General features: G+C 37.1%; 1 protein-coding gene across 1 annotated transcript; it reads left to right on the top strand.

The window, feature by feature from the left end:
* Window positions 1–1278: 1278 nt before the first annotated feature.
* LOC136266974 (uncharacterized) lies at window positions 1279–17157 on the top strand. The gene is made up of 7 exons (XM_066062020.1): window positions 1279–1436; window positions 1486–1616; window positions 4313–4589; window positions 4644–4755; window positions 8898–8995; window positions 13367–13587; window positions 16658–17157. The coding sequence occupies exons 2-7, from the start codon at window positions 1529–1531 to the stop codon at window positions 17071–17073; spliced, it is 1212 nt and encodes a 403-aa protein (XP_065918092.1). The 5' UTR covers window positions 1279–1436; window positions 1486–1528; the 3' UTR covers window positions 17074–17157.
* Window positions 17158–18687: the final 1530 nt, after the last annotated feature.

Genomic DNA, 18687 nt, shown 5'->3' on the forward strand with positions numbered 1-18687 from the left:
GTGGATTATGCATCTGTACCAAAGGTTTTTTGGATTCGACTAAATAACCAATTAAATATGTGAGCAATCCCATTCAAATCTGGCTCATTTTTACATGACACCATAGACTTTGATGACCACAGATGCACAATTCACAACATCTTTACTGTTGGCTGCCATTCACAGTTTTGTGAACCATAACAATGTATTAAGTAGGAGTATGTTTACCAATATGATTTGGGCTACACAATTGAATTTTACTTTCAACCACAACAAGCTTGAGGCATACATAAAAAAGATTTTAGTTTAGTAAACATCATTCATTGGTTAGCAAGTCTTCGTGACCTCTATATGTGTAGCATGTAAAGTCACAAGTGACATACACTGCATGCAGGTATAAACATATTTAAGTGGTCAGATTTAATACCTTACAAGTTATTTGGGTATTTCAAAGGCCTTTCTTCATATTGATATTATGAACCAGCAACTGAGCGGTTACTCAGAGATGCCTGAATCAATAGTAAGCAAGGCATTTGACTTGTTAGTTATTGTACCTATTTGTCGAGTCTCTGCTAATGAAAAGCTTAATAAAAGTGACTTCTGGTACATAGTCAGCAGCGTAACAAGACCTGACCAGTGCCCACTTTTCTTCACTGTACTTCACTTGTCAATTCCATGGTGCATCCCTGACTACTTGCTTCATCACTATCTTGGCTAAATCTTTCATAGGAGTGACTGACTGCTGACACCCGGGTATGCCCGGGTTTACTTATGCTATACTGTACATGGTTACAACTATAGCAGTTTCTTTACATGCACCATGCCACAACCATACAGTAGCAATCTGGATGATAGCCCCCATGGCACATTGCTCACCCACTGAGTTGTGAACCAACCATAAACCTCTTATGCACACATATAAAAAGAGTCACATGGCAAGAACAATTTCATGTACAAAAAATTTACCACAATAAGTAGCTAGCTACTTAATTCATCACTGATAGCTACGACTGAAAATTCATTTTCACTTAACTACGCAACTAGAGCCCGGCCAGGATATCAGATCAAAAGTAGTCCAGCTTGGTGTATAGCTAGGTACCTACAGGCTTCAATAGGTATGCCGGACAAGTCGGTGCTCGAAAGCGGACTAGTCGATTGATAGAAGACCGGTCAATACGTAGCTACAGTACAAGAAGAGCTTGTGAAATTAATTCAGCGAGGAATTCGGTTCTACTCTGAGGCATGGAACTAACTAATGGGATTTCAACGAATTGGCTTCAGGAATTACTAGTACGTTTTGCCCACGTATTTGGGTATATTTTGTGCATGCACTTTCAAGCCATACAAATTCACTGTGTGCAAATTACGAGGCAAATTACGAGGCAAATTAGCTCGCACGTATCGAGTGTGTAGCATATGGTGTGTAGTGAGCCTAACGTCGTGACCTTCTATCACAGGTTGTAAGTGTAATTTAGTAAGACGTTTATATATTGTTGTTACCTGCAGTATAGCGCGCAACTGGAATGAGCATTAGAGACGCGCAACTGGAATGAGCATTAGAGAAGAAGGAAATTTGTTGCTCTTTGTTGAAGCTGCAAATATCTTGGAAGGAAGGAGAACAAAGCCCAGTGAACCTGGTAAGAATGAATCAGATTAGCTTACTACTGAAACACGTAAGGTAGACACATGAATCAACTGTCATAGCTAATAAGCAGCACAAATGAAGTAGCTGAAGTGATTGCAGAATTAGTTTTACCACCCAGAACTATATAGCTGCTACTTGTCATGCTGACCGAGTTTAGTAAACTAAGTAAGTAGGTGTTCCTATAACTTGATGGCGTGGCCAAGTCAGTTCCAAGAAATTAGATTGTTTGCATGCCAAAATTGCAGCTTTGCAAACCCTGGCCATGATCAAATGTAATCATGAGATAGCACTATTTGTCCCTGCAGGACTTGTTACACAGTAGTAGTAGTAGTAGTAGTAGTAGTAGTAGTAGTAGTAGTAGTAGTAGTAGTAGTAGTAGTATATAGTTGCATTCAAGTCATTAGGTCTAAGTCCTTGAAATTAGGTTAGGTAATCCTAAGGCTGCAGCACATGTTGCTGTCAGACCTTCAGTGCTGGTCACTGTAAAGTGTTAATAATAATAAACAACTGGATTTCTTTCAAGCGTCCTGGTATCATAGGCTTAGTGTAGCTACTACTTGTACACAGATATTTTGTTGGTTGCGTATATGTCTGTGTACATATTTTGACTCAAAATTTTATACAATCAGACGTATATGGTATACAGATCTGTATTAGGTATAGCATTTGTCATAATTTATATTGAATAGCAATGTCAAACTGTATTTAGTATTTCTTGTGTAATATTCGAAGAATGCACTTAATAGAATGCACTATAAGTAAAGACACTTAAAAGTAATATCTCTCAAAAACAGCATTAAATTTATATTTAGTATACACAGCAGTGTTAGGCATATGGTATGGTAGTCAGATGCACAGAGATACATTCATAGGAAATAATTTATTATGTGTTATCAGCTGTTATGACATCACAACTTAATTACATTATGCATACACATAGACTAGAGAGGTCACATCAAATGTAGTTAGAAAGAGCTGACATGGTTGATGGATGCAGACATGCACATTTTCAAATATGTTTTACATGTGCATAACAGTTAACTTTCATACCCATGTTGTTTTCTTCTGGGTCTGGAATTTGAGACTATAGTACAAAACAATGTGGTATACTATTATACAAATGTAAATTTTTTTCCGTGTCCATATTTGTGTCTGTGTCCGGCCTTGACCAGTTTAAACCCTATATATGGTTCCAGTGTCAAAGGGATTACCATGACCACATTCTTTAAATAGCCATGTAGTAACTAAAGGAGTAATGCAAGAGAGTGGCCAGAGATACACTGTGAATTGTGTGTCATATTTTTTGTCTATTAATGTATCCCAACCCACAGAGGGGCCTGTCAGTAATGACACTCAAGTAGTACAGTTGTATGACCTCTCTTTCATCAATAGTAATTGATATGAAGTTCAATTATACTGCTGTATAGTTGTATTATCAACAAATGGACCTTATCTGCAATGATGTCATGATTGACAAAATAGCTGTTTCTAGTGTGGGAACTTCATATGTTGTCACTAAAATGAGCTGTGTTTGCAGATTTCACAACATGGAACTATTGAATAATAAAGCTAAGAGGCTAATGTGGTGATGCGAAATAGTCCCACCAGACAAAACCAGACTTAAGTTTTGGTATCGACACAAAACTACGCTCATTTGTCTTGTAAGTATGTGTGCCTCACTTTGCCCTTTGCTGCTGTATGTAAACGTTAACATAGCAAACCGCCATCTCTCCCAATAGCCTCTGTACAAAGTGTCCACACTATCGGCCGCCATTTTGTGTTTTAACGTCATTGCAGATAAGGTCCATTTACAGCCTTTACGTGTTAGTACAATTTCATACGAAATGAGTGCTGTAATTGTATGCACGTGTGTGTTTTATGCTGGTAGTTTGGCAGTGCTTGTGTGGTGGTGGCTGTCTTAGAATCCCTCGACCATGTATATACATTATTTACAGGGATGGTAGTGTGGGTTTACCTTTCTTTCTCCAAAGACCATCCACACAATACATTAATGAATTTTGTATGAAATAAGAAATAACCTCTACTTATATTGTTTCATGGTAAATGAGATTCTTTTCTTAAAATAAAATAGCCACATTATGGAGTAATTGGTTGTTAACACTTGTGTGGTATGCACGTACTCCCCCAACTGTTGAGACGTTATCTTTATTATTATTTTACCATGACATCTACTGAGGTACCATAAGGGCTTGAATGCTTTTGTTTGTTGAATGGCAAATCGTAAACTTTGTGATGGTGGCAGAACAGCTTTGAAATTTATTGATACATAGCTACAATACCATTTTGGTGACAATAATTTGGCAGCTTCATGATAAATCAAAAATAAGTTGATGGAGGGTAAGAAAGTGGAGGGCATTGTACAGCAAATAGCAAAACCATTTGTGTCTTGCTAAATTCCCTATTGTTTACTTCATACCTGTGATATGTATCAGTTTCCAGTGGTGTTTATTGCATTGTCTGTTGTGTAATTACACTACTACAAGTTTCTCATTTTCATTCACTGGAGAACTTTCCCAAATTAGAACTAAACTATATGGTCTGCAAATTTAGTGCGAAATAGTAATTAGTTCTGTTTTACCAACTTGAGTATGAGTATTAGAAGACATACTACATGGGGAAGTGCTGATACCTGTAATAGTATCACATGTGGTTATGCTCTCTGTATAGGTAATAACTCGTTGAATGATTGTATCCGAGTTGGCTTAAGAAACAAGAAAAGAAAATTACATAAAGCCCAAGCTCCCACTACTGTTGACTCATTGGAAGTGGATGCTTATGCTGTGGATATTAAGAGAGTAGAAAACCCATTTGTTAAAGATGATGGAGATTCAGATGATGAAGATTCAGATGATGATGTTTCTGGTCACCTTCCTAAACTTAAGTTTCACAGTACCAAATCTGTTTCCCATGCTAAGATGGTACATAACTCCAAAGAAAAGAAAAGGTAGATGTAATTTGTGGTTATATGCTAAATGTAATTAAGTTGTTAAACTAATAGACGAAGAAGTTTAAAACAAGCACAGCTGGCACTTCACCAGGAGCTCCAACCCTACTCACACCAAAAGCCAATTCTAAGAACTATCCTGTGTACTGCAATAGATGAGATAAAGGTTAGACTACAACACAGAATAGTAGTGGGAGAAATGATATTAGTGGTTATGTGTTGTATTGACCACAATAATTTAAGGTGGTTGCAGCCCTACGTACAGTCATTGTTGCAATAATTTTTTAGTTTGTGTGTATTAGTGACGTCCTTGTGCAGGATAGTCACCAGAGGACCTTGTTATTGCTAATGTGGTAATCACAAGTCCACTAGCCATTAAGTGGCAGCAAAGGTTGGCAGCTTGCTGCCTCCCGAGACAGATAGCGGCTTGTCAACTGGTGGCACTTGCTCACCCTGATATATGTCGCATAATCCAAGTATTTGAAGCTTAAATAATGAGTGAATGATAAGCTCAAAACCTCACCTTCTGCCAAATGCATCTCGGACATCATCAATCAACTTATAAAAATTTTATGATTATAATTTCCTTTGATGTTTGGAGGCTTAATGAAATTACTATCTAGAATAAAAGCATGTGGTGGGTAACTAGTCAGTAACCTGTGTGTCTGCATGCATATTGACATTCAAAATTAGTTGTGGCTGATTGGTAATGGCTAGCTTTGGCCCCCCGCACTCCTTATACCCCTCACAATTTGCAGGGTCACATTGATAGGGTTCCTGTAGTTCAGTTCATACATGCGTTTATGTAAAGGTGTTGTGAAGTGTATTATCACTAGCTAATCATATAGTACAGTAGTACTGTATATTAGGGATCATGGTTTGCACTTTCTCATGAAACTTTTGACCAGAAACCAGCCTCACAATATACCTTCAACCCAAAAGTGCTTTCAGTATGACCCTAAACACTTCCAATGGTTGCTACGAAATTATTTTTTTTATTCACTGGAATTTTCTGCTGATTGACTGACTGACTGACTGACCACCGATGTCTTCAGACAAGCGTAACAGAAAATGTCTGTATTTTCTGTAGTAACTGGATTAATTGCAGAGGCATTTCTCATACTGCTCTTCATTTGTAACACAGACATTGTGTATCAGGCTGAACATAGCCGAAAATGAAACATAATGGCCACTTCATGTAATTGATAGTTGTGGCGTGCGTTCAGAGGAAAAAGCACCATTCTTTCTGTGTGATATGGTATGCACGGATTCACCAGTCATAATAATGTTACAAACAAGTACAAGGAAAATTTAAGAGTTTTATGTAAGTTTGATTAGGGATCATAGGAATAAAAAGTAGTCAAACAAAAGTAGTTGCCTATACACTTGAAGATACATTTCCTAAGTCAGTCTAAATGTCCACTAGTATATCGGTCTTCAGGTATAGGTGATCTCCTTTGTTTTACTACTTTTTATTTCCATGGTCCCTGAATTCTAAAATTTTCTTTGTGCTTTTAACCCTATAGCAACAGTACTGCCTACTTTGCTACACACCTCTACACCTACTGCATGTGCTAAGCACATGTATTGTTATATTACATAATTACGTGAAGGTCTTCTGTTTATCCTTTTACAAAACACTGTCACGTTCTGTGGATTTTGCAATTTGGGAAGTCACCACTGGAAGTTGCTTTGTCACAATAGCATATACTTTCTCAACTCTATCATGGTCAGTTTTCAGAGGGCTAGGTAGTAAGATAGCAGTCTGCTAAGTGATTGTTTGCCTGAGGTGTACTGGATTTGGTACTGGTAAGCACTCAACACCAATAATCAACATTGTATTCATGCAGCTGCAAGTGGTGGGATTCCTAATCTGCTGTCAGCTCAGCCTCACACAGCAAGTTCTGCTGGCACACAAATTGGTTATGAATGGCACTCTCTAGGTTGGTGCCAAAATTACATGTCTTCACTAAAATTTGCAGTTCAGCTATGAACTCGGTCACTGATTCCTTCTCAAGTTAGTTCCTCTTGAACCTTCTGATTGTTTTTGATTGATAGTGGCTAGAGAGATGTTTCAATATGGTGTCTGGTAAAAGTTCACTCACGAGAGCAGCACCTTAAGCTTTGAAAACTTTCTTGGCTGAGGGGCATTAAAACAGGACTTTTTCAGAATCCCTACATGTATAGTGTCTACCTCTATTGGCTGGATAAATTAACTTGACCAACGGGTTAATACAATTGGTCTAATCGTTGGTAGTCAGCAAGTTGCATACACTCACACACTACAATGAGACCACCATGCCACCTTTGAAGCTAACATTTTTTTTCCATCATGTAGTGTCATTCTTGTACCGTTTCAACTTCTCACAGCATGGACTCCAGTTAGAATATTTGAACAATAGATATCATGTGCCAGAAATAAAAATATACTTTTGGGTTTAACTATAATGGATGACTTCAATGTTGCAATGCAGCCACAAGAAAGATTGTTGTGTGATTATTGCATGGCTTCAAGGACAGGGCTTCCTGTTTCCACCAGCATTCTTTTGCTATCTTATCAGCGTTGAAACCGAGTCACTACTGCTGACCCGGATGACCCACTGACCTGGATAGCAATCCGGGTCAGACCCGGATTTGACCCAGATGTGACCCGGATTGACCAAGATTAATTAAAGCCGAGGCGTGTGATAAGAGCTATGTTTTGGGTAGTCTCGAGCGAATGTTTAAGTGTTTGATTCGTGTTGAGTAAACAAGTAGTTGTGTGATAACTAAGCCGGTAAATTAATCAGTCAGTGGGTTTGGTTCAACGTAGCTACTGTGAGTTTACAGGCAGCAATTTGGTGTGGCTTCGTACATACCTAGTATTACAATTTCCTGATATATTAAAGTGGGTGTAGCTCACAAAAGTACTTATCCTGCTGCAAGACTAGACTATGTATAACTTGTACGATAATCGATTAGTGGGCATGGCTCCTTGCAGACACTTGTGCAGACAGCAACGGACACGGTTTTGTGCTACAGACTGCACTTGCTAATAAATGGGCATGGCTGAGCATATGTTTGTAACGTGATAGGTGGGCACGACTCACGAAATAGCTGCGCGACTAGCGTTAATAAATTTCCATGTCGTCAAACTAACAATTTCGTTTCTCACGTGATCCAATCCGGGTCAGACCCGGATAATCTGTAAACCGGGTATGACCCAGAGAAAATGTGACCCGGATGGCCCGACCCGGTTTCAATTTCTTACTTGCTCACTCACTAACCACATTCACAAGGCTAGAGGTATTCCAATGAATATCTGGTCTCTACACCTTGTCTTTCCTTCAGTTGTGCTAGTTGTCTTCTTCTTCATGCAAAGAAACTATACCAGACGTTCATTTTCTGTATCAACACTTTCCTTAGAGGAACGTATTTAGATGCTACAAAACTATTTGAAGTGCTCACACTACTGTAAGAGGAACTGCACTTATAAAACAATTACATTTTGACTACGCCTTAAGCAACAAAAATGTTAACAAACCAGATTCCAGTGATAAAAAGTAGTGAAGGGTAGCTATTACAACATAGCTATGTGAGAAAATCTCTAACACTTTGTTGAAAATCTGAAGAAATCGAAGCTCGAATCTTGTCACTGCTCACAATGGGAGATCAGTGATAGTGATAAAAAATGTCGACTGAAGTGGATTACGATGGCAATGAGTTGTCACAAGTTATTGCTGACTTATGGTGCCACAGCAACATTAAGACCAGGCACAGTTTTGAATGCAGACCACACCCACATTTCAGATAATGCAAAATGAAGCTTGCCCATTTAGGTATTTGGTAAAGTTTGTCTATAGTTTAATAGAAGTCAAAAAAGTTTTAAAACACAAATGGGCGTTGAACAGAATTTTCCATGATATCTCTGGACTTGTCCATTCATCATAACAAACATATAGCTACAACATTATACTCTACTTACCATAATTGATTATTTTAAGCATGCTTATAAAATAATGGAGTGGTTGAACTGGTGTTGGCTGTCAGACTATTAGCCTGTAAAATGCTTGGAAGAGCATGGGAAGTCAGTGATCAAAACTGAACTGAAATTTGCGATGCTGAGGTCTTCTAGCAGGTCTTGTAACACCTACTAGCAGGTTTAAGGACCTGCTAACAGGTCTCTTAGTGGATTTTAAAAACCTCATTATCTTTCAAAGATCAAAGCATATTATGCATACCATTATCTAAGCATTATAAAACATATATAATAGTTAAAAGTTCCTAGTACAATTTTATTGTTGTTATATAAGCTTTTAATAATTATAGAAATTAAAACGTATTGCTGAAGAAAATGAAAATTGTTTATCAGCATTGAAAGACGAAAGAAATCTCCTAGCAGAGAAATTGAAATTCCTTAAATCACTGTGAGTCATTGCATGGTTAATATTAATTACATATGTAGCGTGTAATTAAAATGTTAGAATCATATGGTATGGTAGTATTGTATATTAGGGATCACGAAGGTTTGCACATTCTCACAAAAAATATTGACCAGAAACCAGCCTCATAATACCAAGAGTTATTTACTCTTGATAATACCTTAATGGTGCCTTGTCAGTATTGGTGAGGTATAACCAAGCCCAAAATTTCCTTCAGTGTGACCAAAAATTGTTTCCAATAAGCTGCTACAATTTTTTTTGTTGTTTTAGTGGAATTTTCTACTGCCTGACTGACTACCTATAATCAACTTCTGACAAGCATAACTCGATAACAGCAAGGGCTATTGGCTTGATTTTTCACTGTTAGACATTGCTTCAACCCAACAGGTGCCTTTTGGCATACCACAGTACATACAAAGCACACATCATGGACTTAGCTTTGTCCTCCTTTGTGTCCCATTCTTTTTTGCTGACAGCTCAAGGCGTCGATTCACAGTAGCACATCATGACTTCCCTATGGCTGTGCTGACTAGCCATCATGTTTATCGTCTGTAATTTCCATACTGACTGCAGATACACTTTTCGTACTGTGCTGTGTAATAGGCTGAACATAGGTGAATATAAAGTATACAGTGGAACCTCAGTCATCCGGACCCCACTTATCCAGATTCTCGGTTAACCAAACTAACTGCTCTACACAGAGTAGTGACTGTTCTATTAGGTATTTGATAATACTGATATTTTAAAAAAAGTTCTTTATGCTATTTAAGGTTATTTATTTCAGAGATATGGACTTTTCAGACTTATGGACCATCCCTGGTCCCAAGGGGTTTGGATAACTGAGGTTCCACTGTATTGGCCACTTTGCTTCTCAGTAATTGATGGTTGGGGTACATGTTCAGACACATAATTAATTTTATCACATGTCTAGTGCCATTCTTTCTTTAAATGCGGTAAGCATGCATTCTCATCAGTCATGGTTATGTTGCAAAAAGAAACAAGGAACAATTAAGAATGTTAAGTTCATAGAATTAAAAAGTCATGAAACAAGGGAGGTTGTCTACACCTGCAGATATACTAGTGGACACTTAATCCCTAATGGCTATAGACTGAAGTAGGAATTTAATGTCCACTGGTATATCCGCAGGTGTAGCCGACCCCCTTGTTTCACTACATTTTATTTCTATAATCCCTAATCAAACTCAAATTTTCCTTGTGCTTGTTTGATACAACATACCGAAGAGTCTGGTTGTTAAGCGCACGTATATATTAAGCCCATATTACCTGTTAAGCACATACCCGTTTCTCGTACTTAATCATGGTTGACAAGTGCATGTGGACAAACACGAACCTCCAACATGAGACAAAGCTAGAAATGCTAGAGGTTTGCTAATAGAGTTTAGCACGAAATTTCATGAAGTAAAAAGCCAAAATATGTGTCTATACTATACTTACCAAGCAAGGTCTTCTGTAGTATGCTCCACATGAAGGATTCAGTGCACAAAAACTGGACTCAAAATATTGGTACATGTATTGACTACAATTCACACAACCCCAAGGGAGTGAATCCATAATAATCACAATGAGGTTTACGTATTTATTAGGCGCATGCACTTAACAACTATATTGTAATCACAATATTTTTTCATGAACTTTTATTAGACATATGTGCCTAACAACCAGACTCTACGGTATGTAATCCTTGCCAAAACAGCCAAGCTGTGATAAAAGTGCGTCCTTCATGATTTAAAAAAAATGGTAGTGGTCATCAAGTAATGGCTGCAATTATGTTAACGTTAACATAATTGCAGCCATTTCTCAGCTACTATTGATTTCCGAACTTTATCATAAATTAGCTCTTTTGATGTGTATACTTGGCTATGGAGCTTGTTTTATATCTCTATAGACACAACAACATTTATTAAGGAAAGAATATTACACCTGAAGTTACAGTTTATCATAATGATATAATCAACACTTTAATAGAACACTTTTTAGACTACTAATACAACACACATAATTGTGTTGTAAAATCTGAGGACCTCCATTTCTAGATCTATTATAAATACTTTTAGTTACAAAGTAAACTAAGAGGTCCATGGTTCAAATTTAGGCAAAGGTAACATGATTAGTTTTAATCATGTATGTTATGCATGCTTGGTTTTGTAACTTTATAACTCTATTCCAATTTCTTTTCAGCCACCAAATGCACTCTAACTATTGTTAATCTACTTGCAGACCTCATTCCTTCAAGTCTGTAGGTGTGTAGAATAAATTGGTCCTTTTCTATTTGAATGACAGCTCACAACTTTTCCCACTAAACGTGATACCATGTACTTAACTAATTATGTAATAATAACTAGCCAAGGGCGGATCCAGGGTTTATAACGGTGGGGGGGGGGGATGCACTAGGGCAGTAGGTAAATAGAGTAGGGTGTGCCCCCCAGAAGCTAAAGCTATTTCATATATTTCAGACTGAAAATGTTGATGTAGAGTGGCTTTATGTACAAATGTATACTTTCTACTGTAAGTTGACCATGAGTTGTATAGGGATGAGTGATAGTCATGAGTAATTCAGCTAGCTATATTATCAGCCTATAAAGAAGGTATATACCACTTTCACACCTCACTTCAAATGGAAGAGAAGGTGTATAAGTAGTATAACAGCACTGCTATCAGTGCTCAGGAATGCATTAACGAGAAATGGAGGTAGTATATACTATAACTTGTATATACTACCTCCTATTCTTATTAATGCATCCCAAGCATTCTCAGAAATCATCCAATTTCTTTGATGAAACTGTGTGATCTTCTCTGCTTTAATATAGTGATACTTCACAGGATCGATAGTGGGTTTTAGTTTTATAAAGTGAGCCAAAGCATAGATCATGGACTTGGGAAAGAAGATTGTTCATTGTTTTACTCAGTGAATGAAGAAGGCCACAGGTTAGTTTATATTGCTGTTCTGGTCATGTGGCAATGTCCAGACACTGGGCGTAGCACTTAATTGATTTAGCCATTAGTGTTAATAGTATTCACTACTTTAGTTTATTCATGGCTAGTAAAGTAAATACTTTGGTGCACTTGAATCGTCTTTATATTGCTGTTTTGACACCTGGCATGATGTCACACACACGTAGTGACTGGGCGTGGCACTTAATTGGCTAGGCCATTATAGCGCTGTAAACATATTCACTGCTTTAGTTTATTCATGGCTAGTATAGTAAGTACTTTATAGTGTACTTAAGCTTCATTATGAGCTGTTCAGCTTGCATTTGGGCTTCCTGTGTTTAATTGCGTACCCACAATCGAAGCGATCTGCACACTCATGTTGATACACTTACGTTTGTCCTCTCAGCAGTACCTTGTCGTTGCTCTTACGACGTTATCCACAATCGAAATTCAAATGGTCCCATATAAATACACTCGCGAAGCATTCCTGCAGTTTTCCCACATTTGCAGGTGATTCACCCAAGTGGAATATATTAGTTGTAACATGGGCACTTGTGATTTGCCTGAAATATATGCACTCAGGCTGCGTGTTTGTGCATATATTTTAGGCAAATCACTCGTGCCTGTGTTACAACTACTACATATACAAGCCCATGTGCATTTTAAAAGTGTGGATATAGTGCTGCAGATTTTAGTTTTTTATTGTCAGCAACTATGGAGGATTCTCAATAGTGTTATGTGTGGTGACTGTTCTATTAGATTATTTGACTGACTGCTCTATTAGAGTATCTCGATCTCGTATGTTTTTTTTTTTGGGGGGGGGGGGGGGGGAATGCACATGCCCCCCTTGGATCCACCACTGCTAGTTACCTGCAGATTTGCTATTTAATATTTAGTTATTGTAATTGAATGTATTTATAAATCACAAATTATTTTAGCCTCGAAGCTGTCCTTCATTTTCATTCGCATAAGTACGGGGTATGCCCCCCCTTCAACTCGAAGGAGTAAACTATCTAGCCTACAAGGCATGCACTATTGCTTTTCAGTTGTACATCTGTAAAACCCAATTGGAATTCAAACACAAAGTGTAGACAGTTGCCATATCCATATTTCAGACTGCCAAGAAGAAACCACCTGAAAGCAAAGTTTACCTGTGCAGAATTTTAATACAGTCTTTATTTAGCTTTCAATTCTTACATGCTAGCTGCTTTTACCATTTAACAAGTTTGCTCACGTGGTGGGTATGGACAAACATAGATAGGTAGGTGCACACATTACTTTTTTATGAAAACAATTTCAATAAACCACAGTGTATGCCCACAGCCGGCAGAAGGCCAACTATGGGTACACACCTGGTTAAAAATAATCACTATTTTGCATCATATATAACACACTTCACCACAGAGACAACTTTCCAAAGGACAAAGAAGAGTACAGTAATGATGATAACAATGATAGTCACAAATGTGATGATAGTACTGGACAACAATCAGTGAAGTGTGACTGTTTATTAGATGATGAAGAAAGTGATGATACCCAGAGCAGTTCTAGTGAGAAACATGTTGAAGAAAACCAAGCTAAAGGCTATGAAGATATGGTGGTAGAAGATAATCAAGGAAGTGAAAGTAAATGTTTATAATGTCAAGACACATGGTAGTGTGTCATGCAGCCAAAAAGCTGGCATGCCACACCGTAGGTATATTGATAGGAAGAAATAACACAATTTTCATGCATACATAGTGCTTTCTGTGTTCCGTTTTCCAAATGGAATAATTTTTATCCTGCAAATGCCCTCCACCTTCAAAGTTCAGCTTAATTTTGTGGTTTTTTCTCTTTGTTTGGGGCCTCGAATATATATGTGATCCGCTGAGTGAAAACCCAGCATTTTCCTTGAACTTCATTAATATGACATTTTTGTTGTCTAGAAGGAAAAACCAATGAGCTGTTAAAGTTTCAGCTTTATCTGATAAGTGCTTTGAGTTATAGCAATAGACAACAAGAAAAACAAAACAATCAATTTGTACAGTGCCTATACGAGAGAAAATTACAGGCACTTGTTTAATTGATCATAAGTCTCGAGTGAAACAGGCTACAGAGTTGGAACTTGTGTCATTCCATTCTCCATGAACTGGGGCATTCATGAAGGTATAGTTTTTGGCCTAAATACAACCATGCCATTAAGAAGGAAGTGCGATAAAGTCATGTTTACCACAATGTAAACAAACACACAAAACTCACATTTGCTTCATGGTAGAGAAATGAAACAACAATATTCTTACTTTCCATGAAGAGGCGAATCCAGTAGTGTATTAGAGACCTCAATTTGTGTCTTCCTTCACGGTTTACTGGAGTGATTAAAACGTGCCAAACTTTTTTGTAACACACATTTTTTACTCAATGTATTTCAATGGCATTTATCTCAAAAACAGAATTATGCAAACAAGTCAGGTTTTCGGTCAGCTGGTCACATTTAAGCTTCATGTACTAGGTCTGGTGAAAATCTGATAAATATTCACATAATTATGGACAATTATTTAATTTTTAGGGTAAACTGCTTATGGAAATAACTTGAAAAATCAGTCTGTATATAGGTTAACAATATAAATTTTGTTGTTAAAAGAAATCGCAGTGACTGCTATAGAGTTACAACCTGATGTAAAATCACAGCATCAAAACTCTTATAGGACAGTCACCAAGAAGTTTAAAAAGTGCACGAAAAACATTGAAAATTTACCTAAGGTTCAAACCAGGGACCTCTGCATCTAATTCCCAAACTCTTCACAAGTGAATCACTATTGTCAACTGTTCAGCTTAACTAAGTTCTACTCAAAGAATAAAAGATTAATAGAAAGGCTAAAACATTGTTGTATAACATTCTATGTGTGTTGGATTAGAAATTCTCAAAAAAAAAATGTGCACTCTATTAGAGTGTTACAAAAGTATTAACAGATGTGGCCAGATTTTACAAAACCAATCCAAATTGTACATCAGGCAAATCAACTAACACCACCAGTGGATACCAGACTATTGGTTTTAAGCCTCAGTATTACTCAAATAGGCTTGAGTGGGTACATTATGCTTTTTGAATGACTCATTATTCTTTCTGGCAATTCTTTTTATTCCCAAATGTCTCCTAGAGTGATTCATGAAACCAAGTAAGTTATATGCATTTTCTTATGGAGCTGAAAATATTATTACTAGCAATCATAAAACAGCCCTTAATAGATCAAGATACTCTAATAGACCAGTCACATAACATTAGGGTGAATGACTGGCTCTATTAGAGTATCTCAATCTTTTGTACCGATTTTATGCTAGCAATGTTTAAGCATGTTCTTTTTTGTAATTTTCTGTGTTACTACAAGAAAAGTATGTTGATTCTAACTGAAAGTCATCCTATTATTCCTAATTCTTTTTACCACTGGTTATTCCTGAAATTATTCTAGCATAATTTATGCATGCCTACAAACACTCGAAGCTGGGTTTAAGAGCTATCTTTTGACAGTGTGGCAAGCTTGAATGGCAATTCCTGGCCTTGCTAAGGACCTGGTTTGATAAGATTCAGTTGACCGAATATTTTCTATGATAATTCTGCAACATAACAGCCACAAAGGAGCCTTGTATCTAGCTGAAACCTACGCTGCTGTTTATGCAGCTTATGAACACTATAATCCTATTGTATTATTAATAAAACTAGCTAATCTTTGCTTACGGATAGCATACTGATTCCCAACTTTAATCTTTTAGCACACCGCCCTTCTCTGGGATCCAATCCTGAGCTTTTGCTGACAAAGCGTTATTCCAAGTACAAACTTTAACATCATTCTTGGCTCTTCTCTCAACTCGCCACTAAATTGGCTTGTACTCCAATACATTCGAAATATCACGTGCTCACCTCATGGCACTAAACAGACATTCACAGTGTAAATATATCATATCCAATACTTTGTACTAACCTAACACATGTATATCACGATTACTGCAGCTGCTGCTCTTCAACTCTTCTCCACCATTTTCACAATCAGATCTCTGCCGTTTCCACCAGGTATCATGTGCACAATTGCTCATGTGATACACTCTACCGGTATAGAATCGCTTCGCTTCATCGTTAATGATTCACCTTTAGTACAATTTGATTCTCAGGAGGCCGTGACAGCATATGTATATCTACTGGAGAGTTCCAAGGCTGAAAGCTTAATGTGATTCTTAATTTAGAATTTTTTTTCACCACTGAAAAAGGGGTTTACCCAAACCATCTGAACCCCCTCTGTCTATGCCCCTGATCACAATTAAAACTGACTGACGTTAGCATCATTGCAGCCATTTCTTAGCTGCAACCTTTGGTTTCACAACTTTTTTGAAGGCTACATCTTGTTTTACAGCTGATAAGTGGGAGATCATCACCTGAAATACAAAATCTGTACTATATGGCTAAAGATTTACACTTTAGTTGATAATCCTCCTTGATTATTGTCTTATACTTGTTACCTTTAATAGAACACACATCACCATCTTAATTGAACAATCATAAATTGGTAAAGATTTTGGTTCTCAAACATACTTGCATGTAACTTGACTGATGGGTACTCCGTACTGTAATACAATTTCTATAGCTACATATGTGTAAGCCTAATAAACTTCTGAATATCAATATTGTATTAAATAAATTTTAACACCTTTTTCTTTATCCTGCAGAACATCCTGCTACCAGTTGTAACCAGTTACCAATTTTTGCAAATCCATTATTCACTTCTCCACTCTACCGTACAGCTGCGGCACAATTGGCTGCATTGCAGGCTCAGTCCATTCAACTGGCTCAACTACAAACATTCACAAACCCCATATGGCTGCCACCATTTGTCTGGCCCAATCTAAACAGTTTATATTCCACTGTTACTGGAAATCAAGTGAATGGAACTAATAATTTATATGAAAAACAACACTTACAGTTATTGAATGAAGTCAATGGACATGTAAGGAAAGAAGTTGGGTCGGAAAGTTACTGTTCAGCTGTTAAATGTAGTGTTGTGAAAACTACAGGAAATGTTGATCAATCCTGTGTATTACCCAAGTCAAAAGTGGCAACATTTACTGTAGACAATCTTGTATAGACTATATAATTTTTTAATACGTGCAGTGTATATGTACATTTTTACTTTGTTAAATGTCATCTAGAGCAATACATGTGAAATAAATCTTTGATGATAAATTAACCTTCATTGAGGGAAAATTTAAAACACCATCCTATCGACTAAAAGGGTTAACAGTGCCATCAGTCTTAATAGACTGTGGAGTAAACTAGAGATAGTAAATTATTTTGTACGTTGTCTTGTATGCTATTAGGCAGATCTATTGAGTAAAGACTTAGAATCCAATACTGTCAATAATACAAGTTACACATCATCAGCGTAAAGTTTTGTTTTGAGGTTTCATTTAATAAAACAAAAAAAATAGCAGGGAAGCAAGGACTAAGGACAGCTTCCTGCAACACCAGATGCTACTGCAGTTAAACCACTCTGTTGACTCAGTCACTCTCTATACACAGATTGTAAAGTGATATATAAGTTGACTTTGTTTCCACCAACTTAGTTCATTTTGTTGCACTCTACTGTCATGTGAGTCAAGGTTCTCATTTCATCTCTAATTATTCCTTTATAGTAAGTTACTGTGGTCCTTTTCTAACTAGACAGTTTTACACTGTAGCTAGATTGTCTAAACTATGTCACAAGATTTCCACTAACAAGATGTTTGTTAATTCTTATTTTATACGATCAGACCATGGAATGCTTTACTGATAACTGAGTATATACAATTAAGAGGCGGATCCAGGATTTTTAGAAGAGGGTTTCCAGTCGTAGTAGGACTGAGATGACATGGTTTTAATTTTGCAATGCTTGAAATTTAATGTAAGTTACTGTTTAAAACCTACTTCTGAGAGTTTAATATGTCATGTTTTCACCATTAGTTATGTAGTTAGCTATGATAGATTGATCTACTGAATCTTTGTGATTAGCTTCAAGTATTTAGCTAGCTTTATAGCTGGTCATGATCAACTCTTTGCTTCTTCATAGGTACTTGGCATTTCTGCTTCATTATCAATATTACCATCACCTTCTACTGTATATATCCTCTTGTTTGCACTGTAGTCTTGGAAGGTTCACTGCTGTCAATAACAGGAGTGGCCATGGAGAACAGTACTCTAGCTAAGTTGGGGGGGGGGGGGAGGCAACGTCATACGACGTGGTTAACATTCAGGAAGTATCTAAGAATCATTAACTACACCTTAATGTGTAAATCACAATATTAGGGCATATATGCCTCACTGGAAAATTTTGAAGGTTCAGATTGAACTTGAGAACAATTTCAGTGATGCATGCGTACATGAATACAGTATTCCTCAATGACTGTCATATAAGTACTGTATATTGTTTTATGTTTCAACTGAATGTTCTATTAGAGTATATGACTGTTCTATTAGAGTATCTCGATCTTGTGCTCTCAAAAATACTTGTGAGCCTTGAGTTTTACTGCAAGAATAGTGAAAGTATCATTTAGCAGATGAGAATTGGTGAGTATGATTCGTGTGTTATGTCCTATGGCTATGGGTTTATAGTTGTAGTTAAGGAAGAATCAGTGTAATACTATAGTTACCTAAGGGCTGGACAGCTGTTCTGAAGCAAGCCCAGCCCCAAAGGGGCTTCTGGAAACCCAAGAAACCCCCCTTA

Source organism: Dysidea avara, chromosome 9 (assembly GCF_963678975.1).
Source record: "Dysidea avara chromosome 9, odDysAvar1.4, whole genome shotgun sequence".
NCBI classification, from domain to species: domain Eukaryota; kingdom Metazoa; phylum Porifera; class Demospongiae; order Dictyoceratida; family Dysideidae; genus Dysidea; species Dysidea avara.

Bases quoted from the DNA above. Each gene is read 5' to 3' on its own strand.
- LOC136266974 (XM_066062020.1), top strand. From the start codon at position 1,529: ATGAGCATTAGAGAAGAAGGAAATTTGTTGCTCTTTGTTGAAGCTGCA. The intron at 4,590-4,643 runs GTAGATGTAATT...TTAAACTAATAG, and splicing joins AACTCCAAAGAAAAGAAAAG to ACGAAGAAGTTTAAAACAAG. The intron at 8,996-13,366 runs GTGAGTCATTGC...ACTTCACCACAG, and splicing joins TTGAAATTCCTTAAATCACT to AGACAACTTTCCAAAGGACA.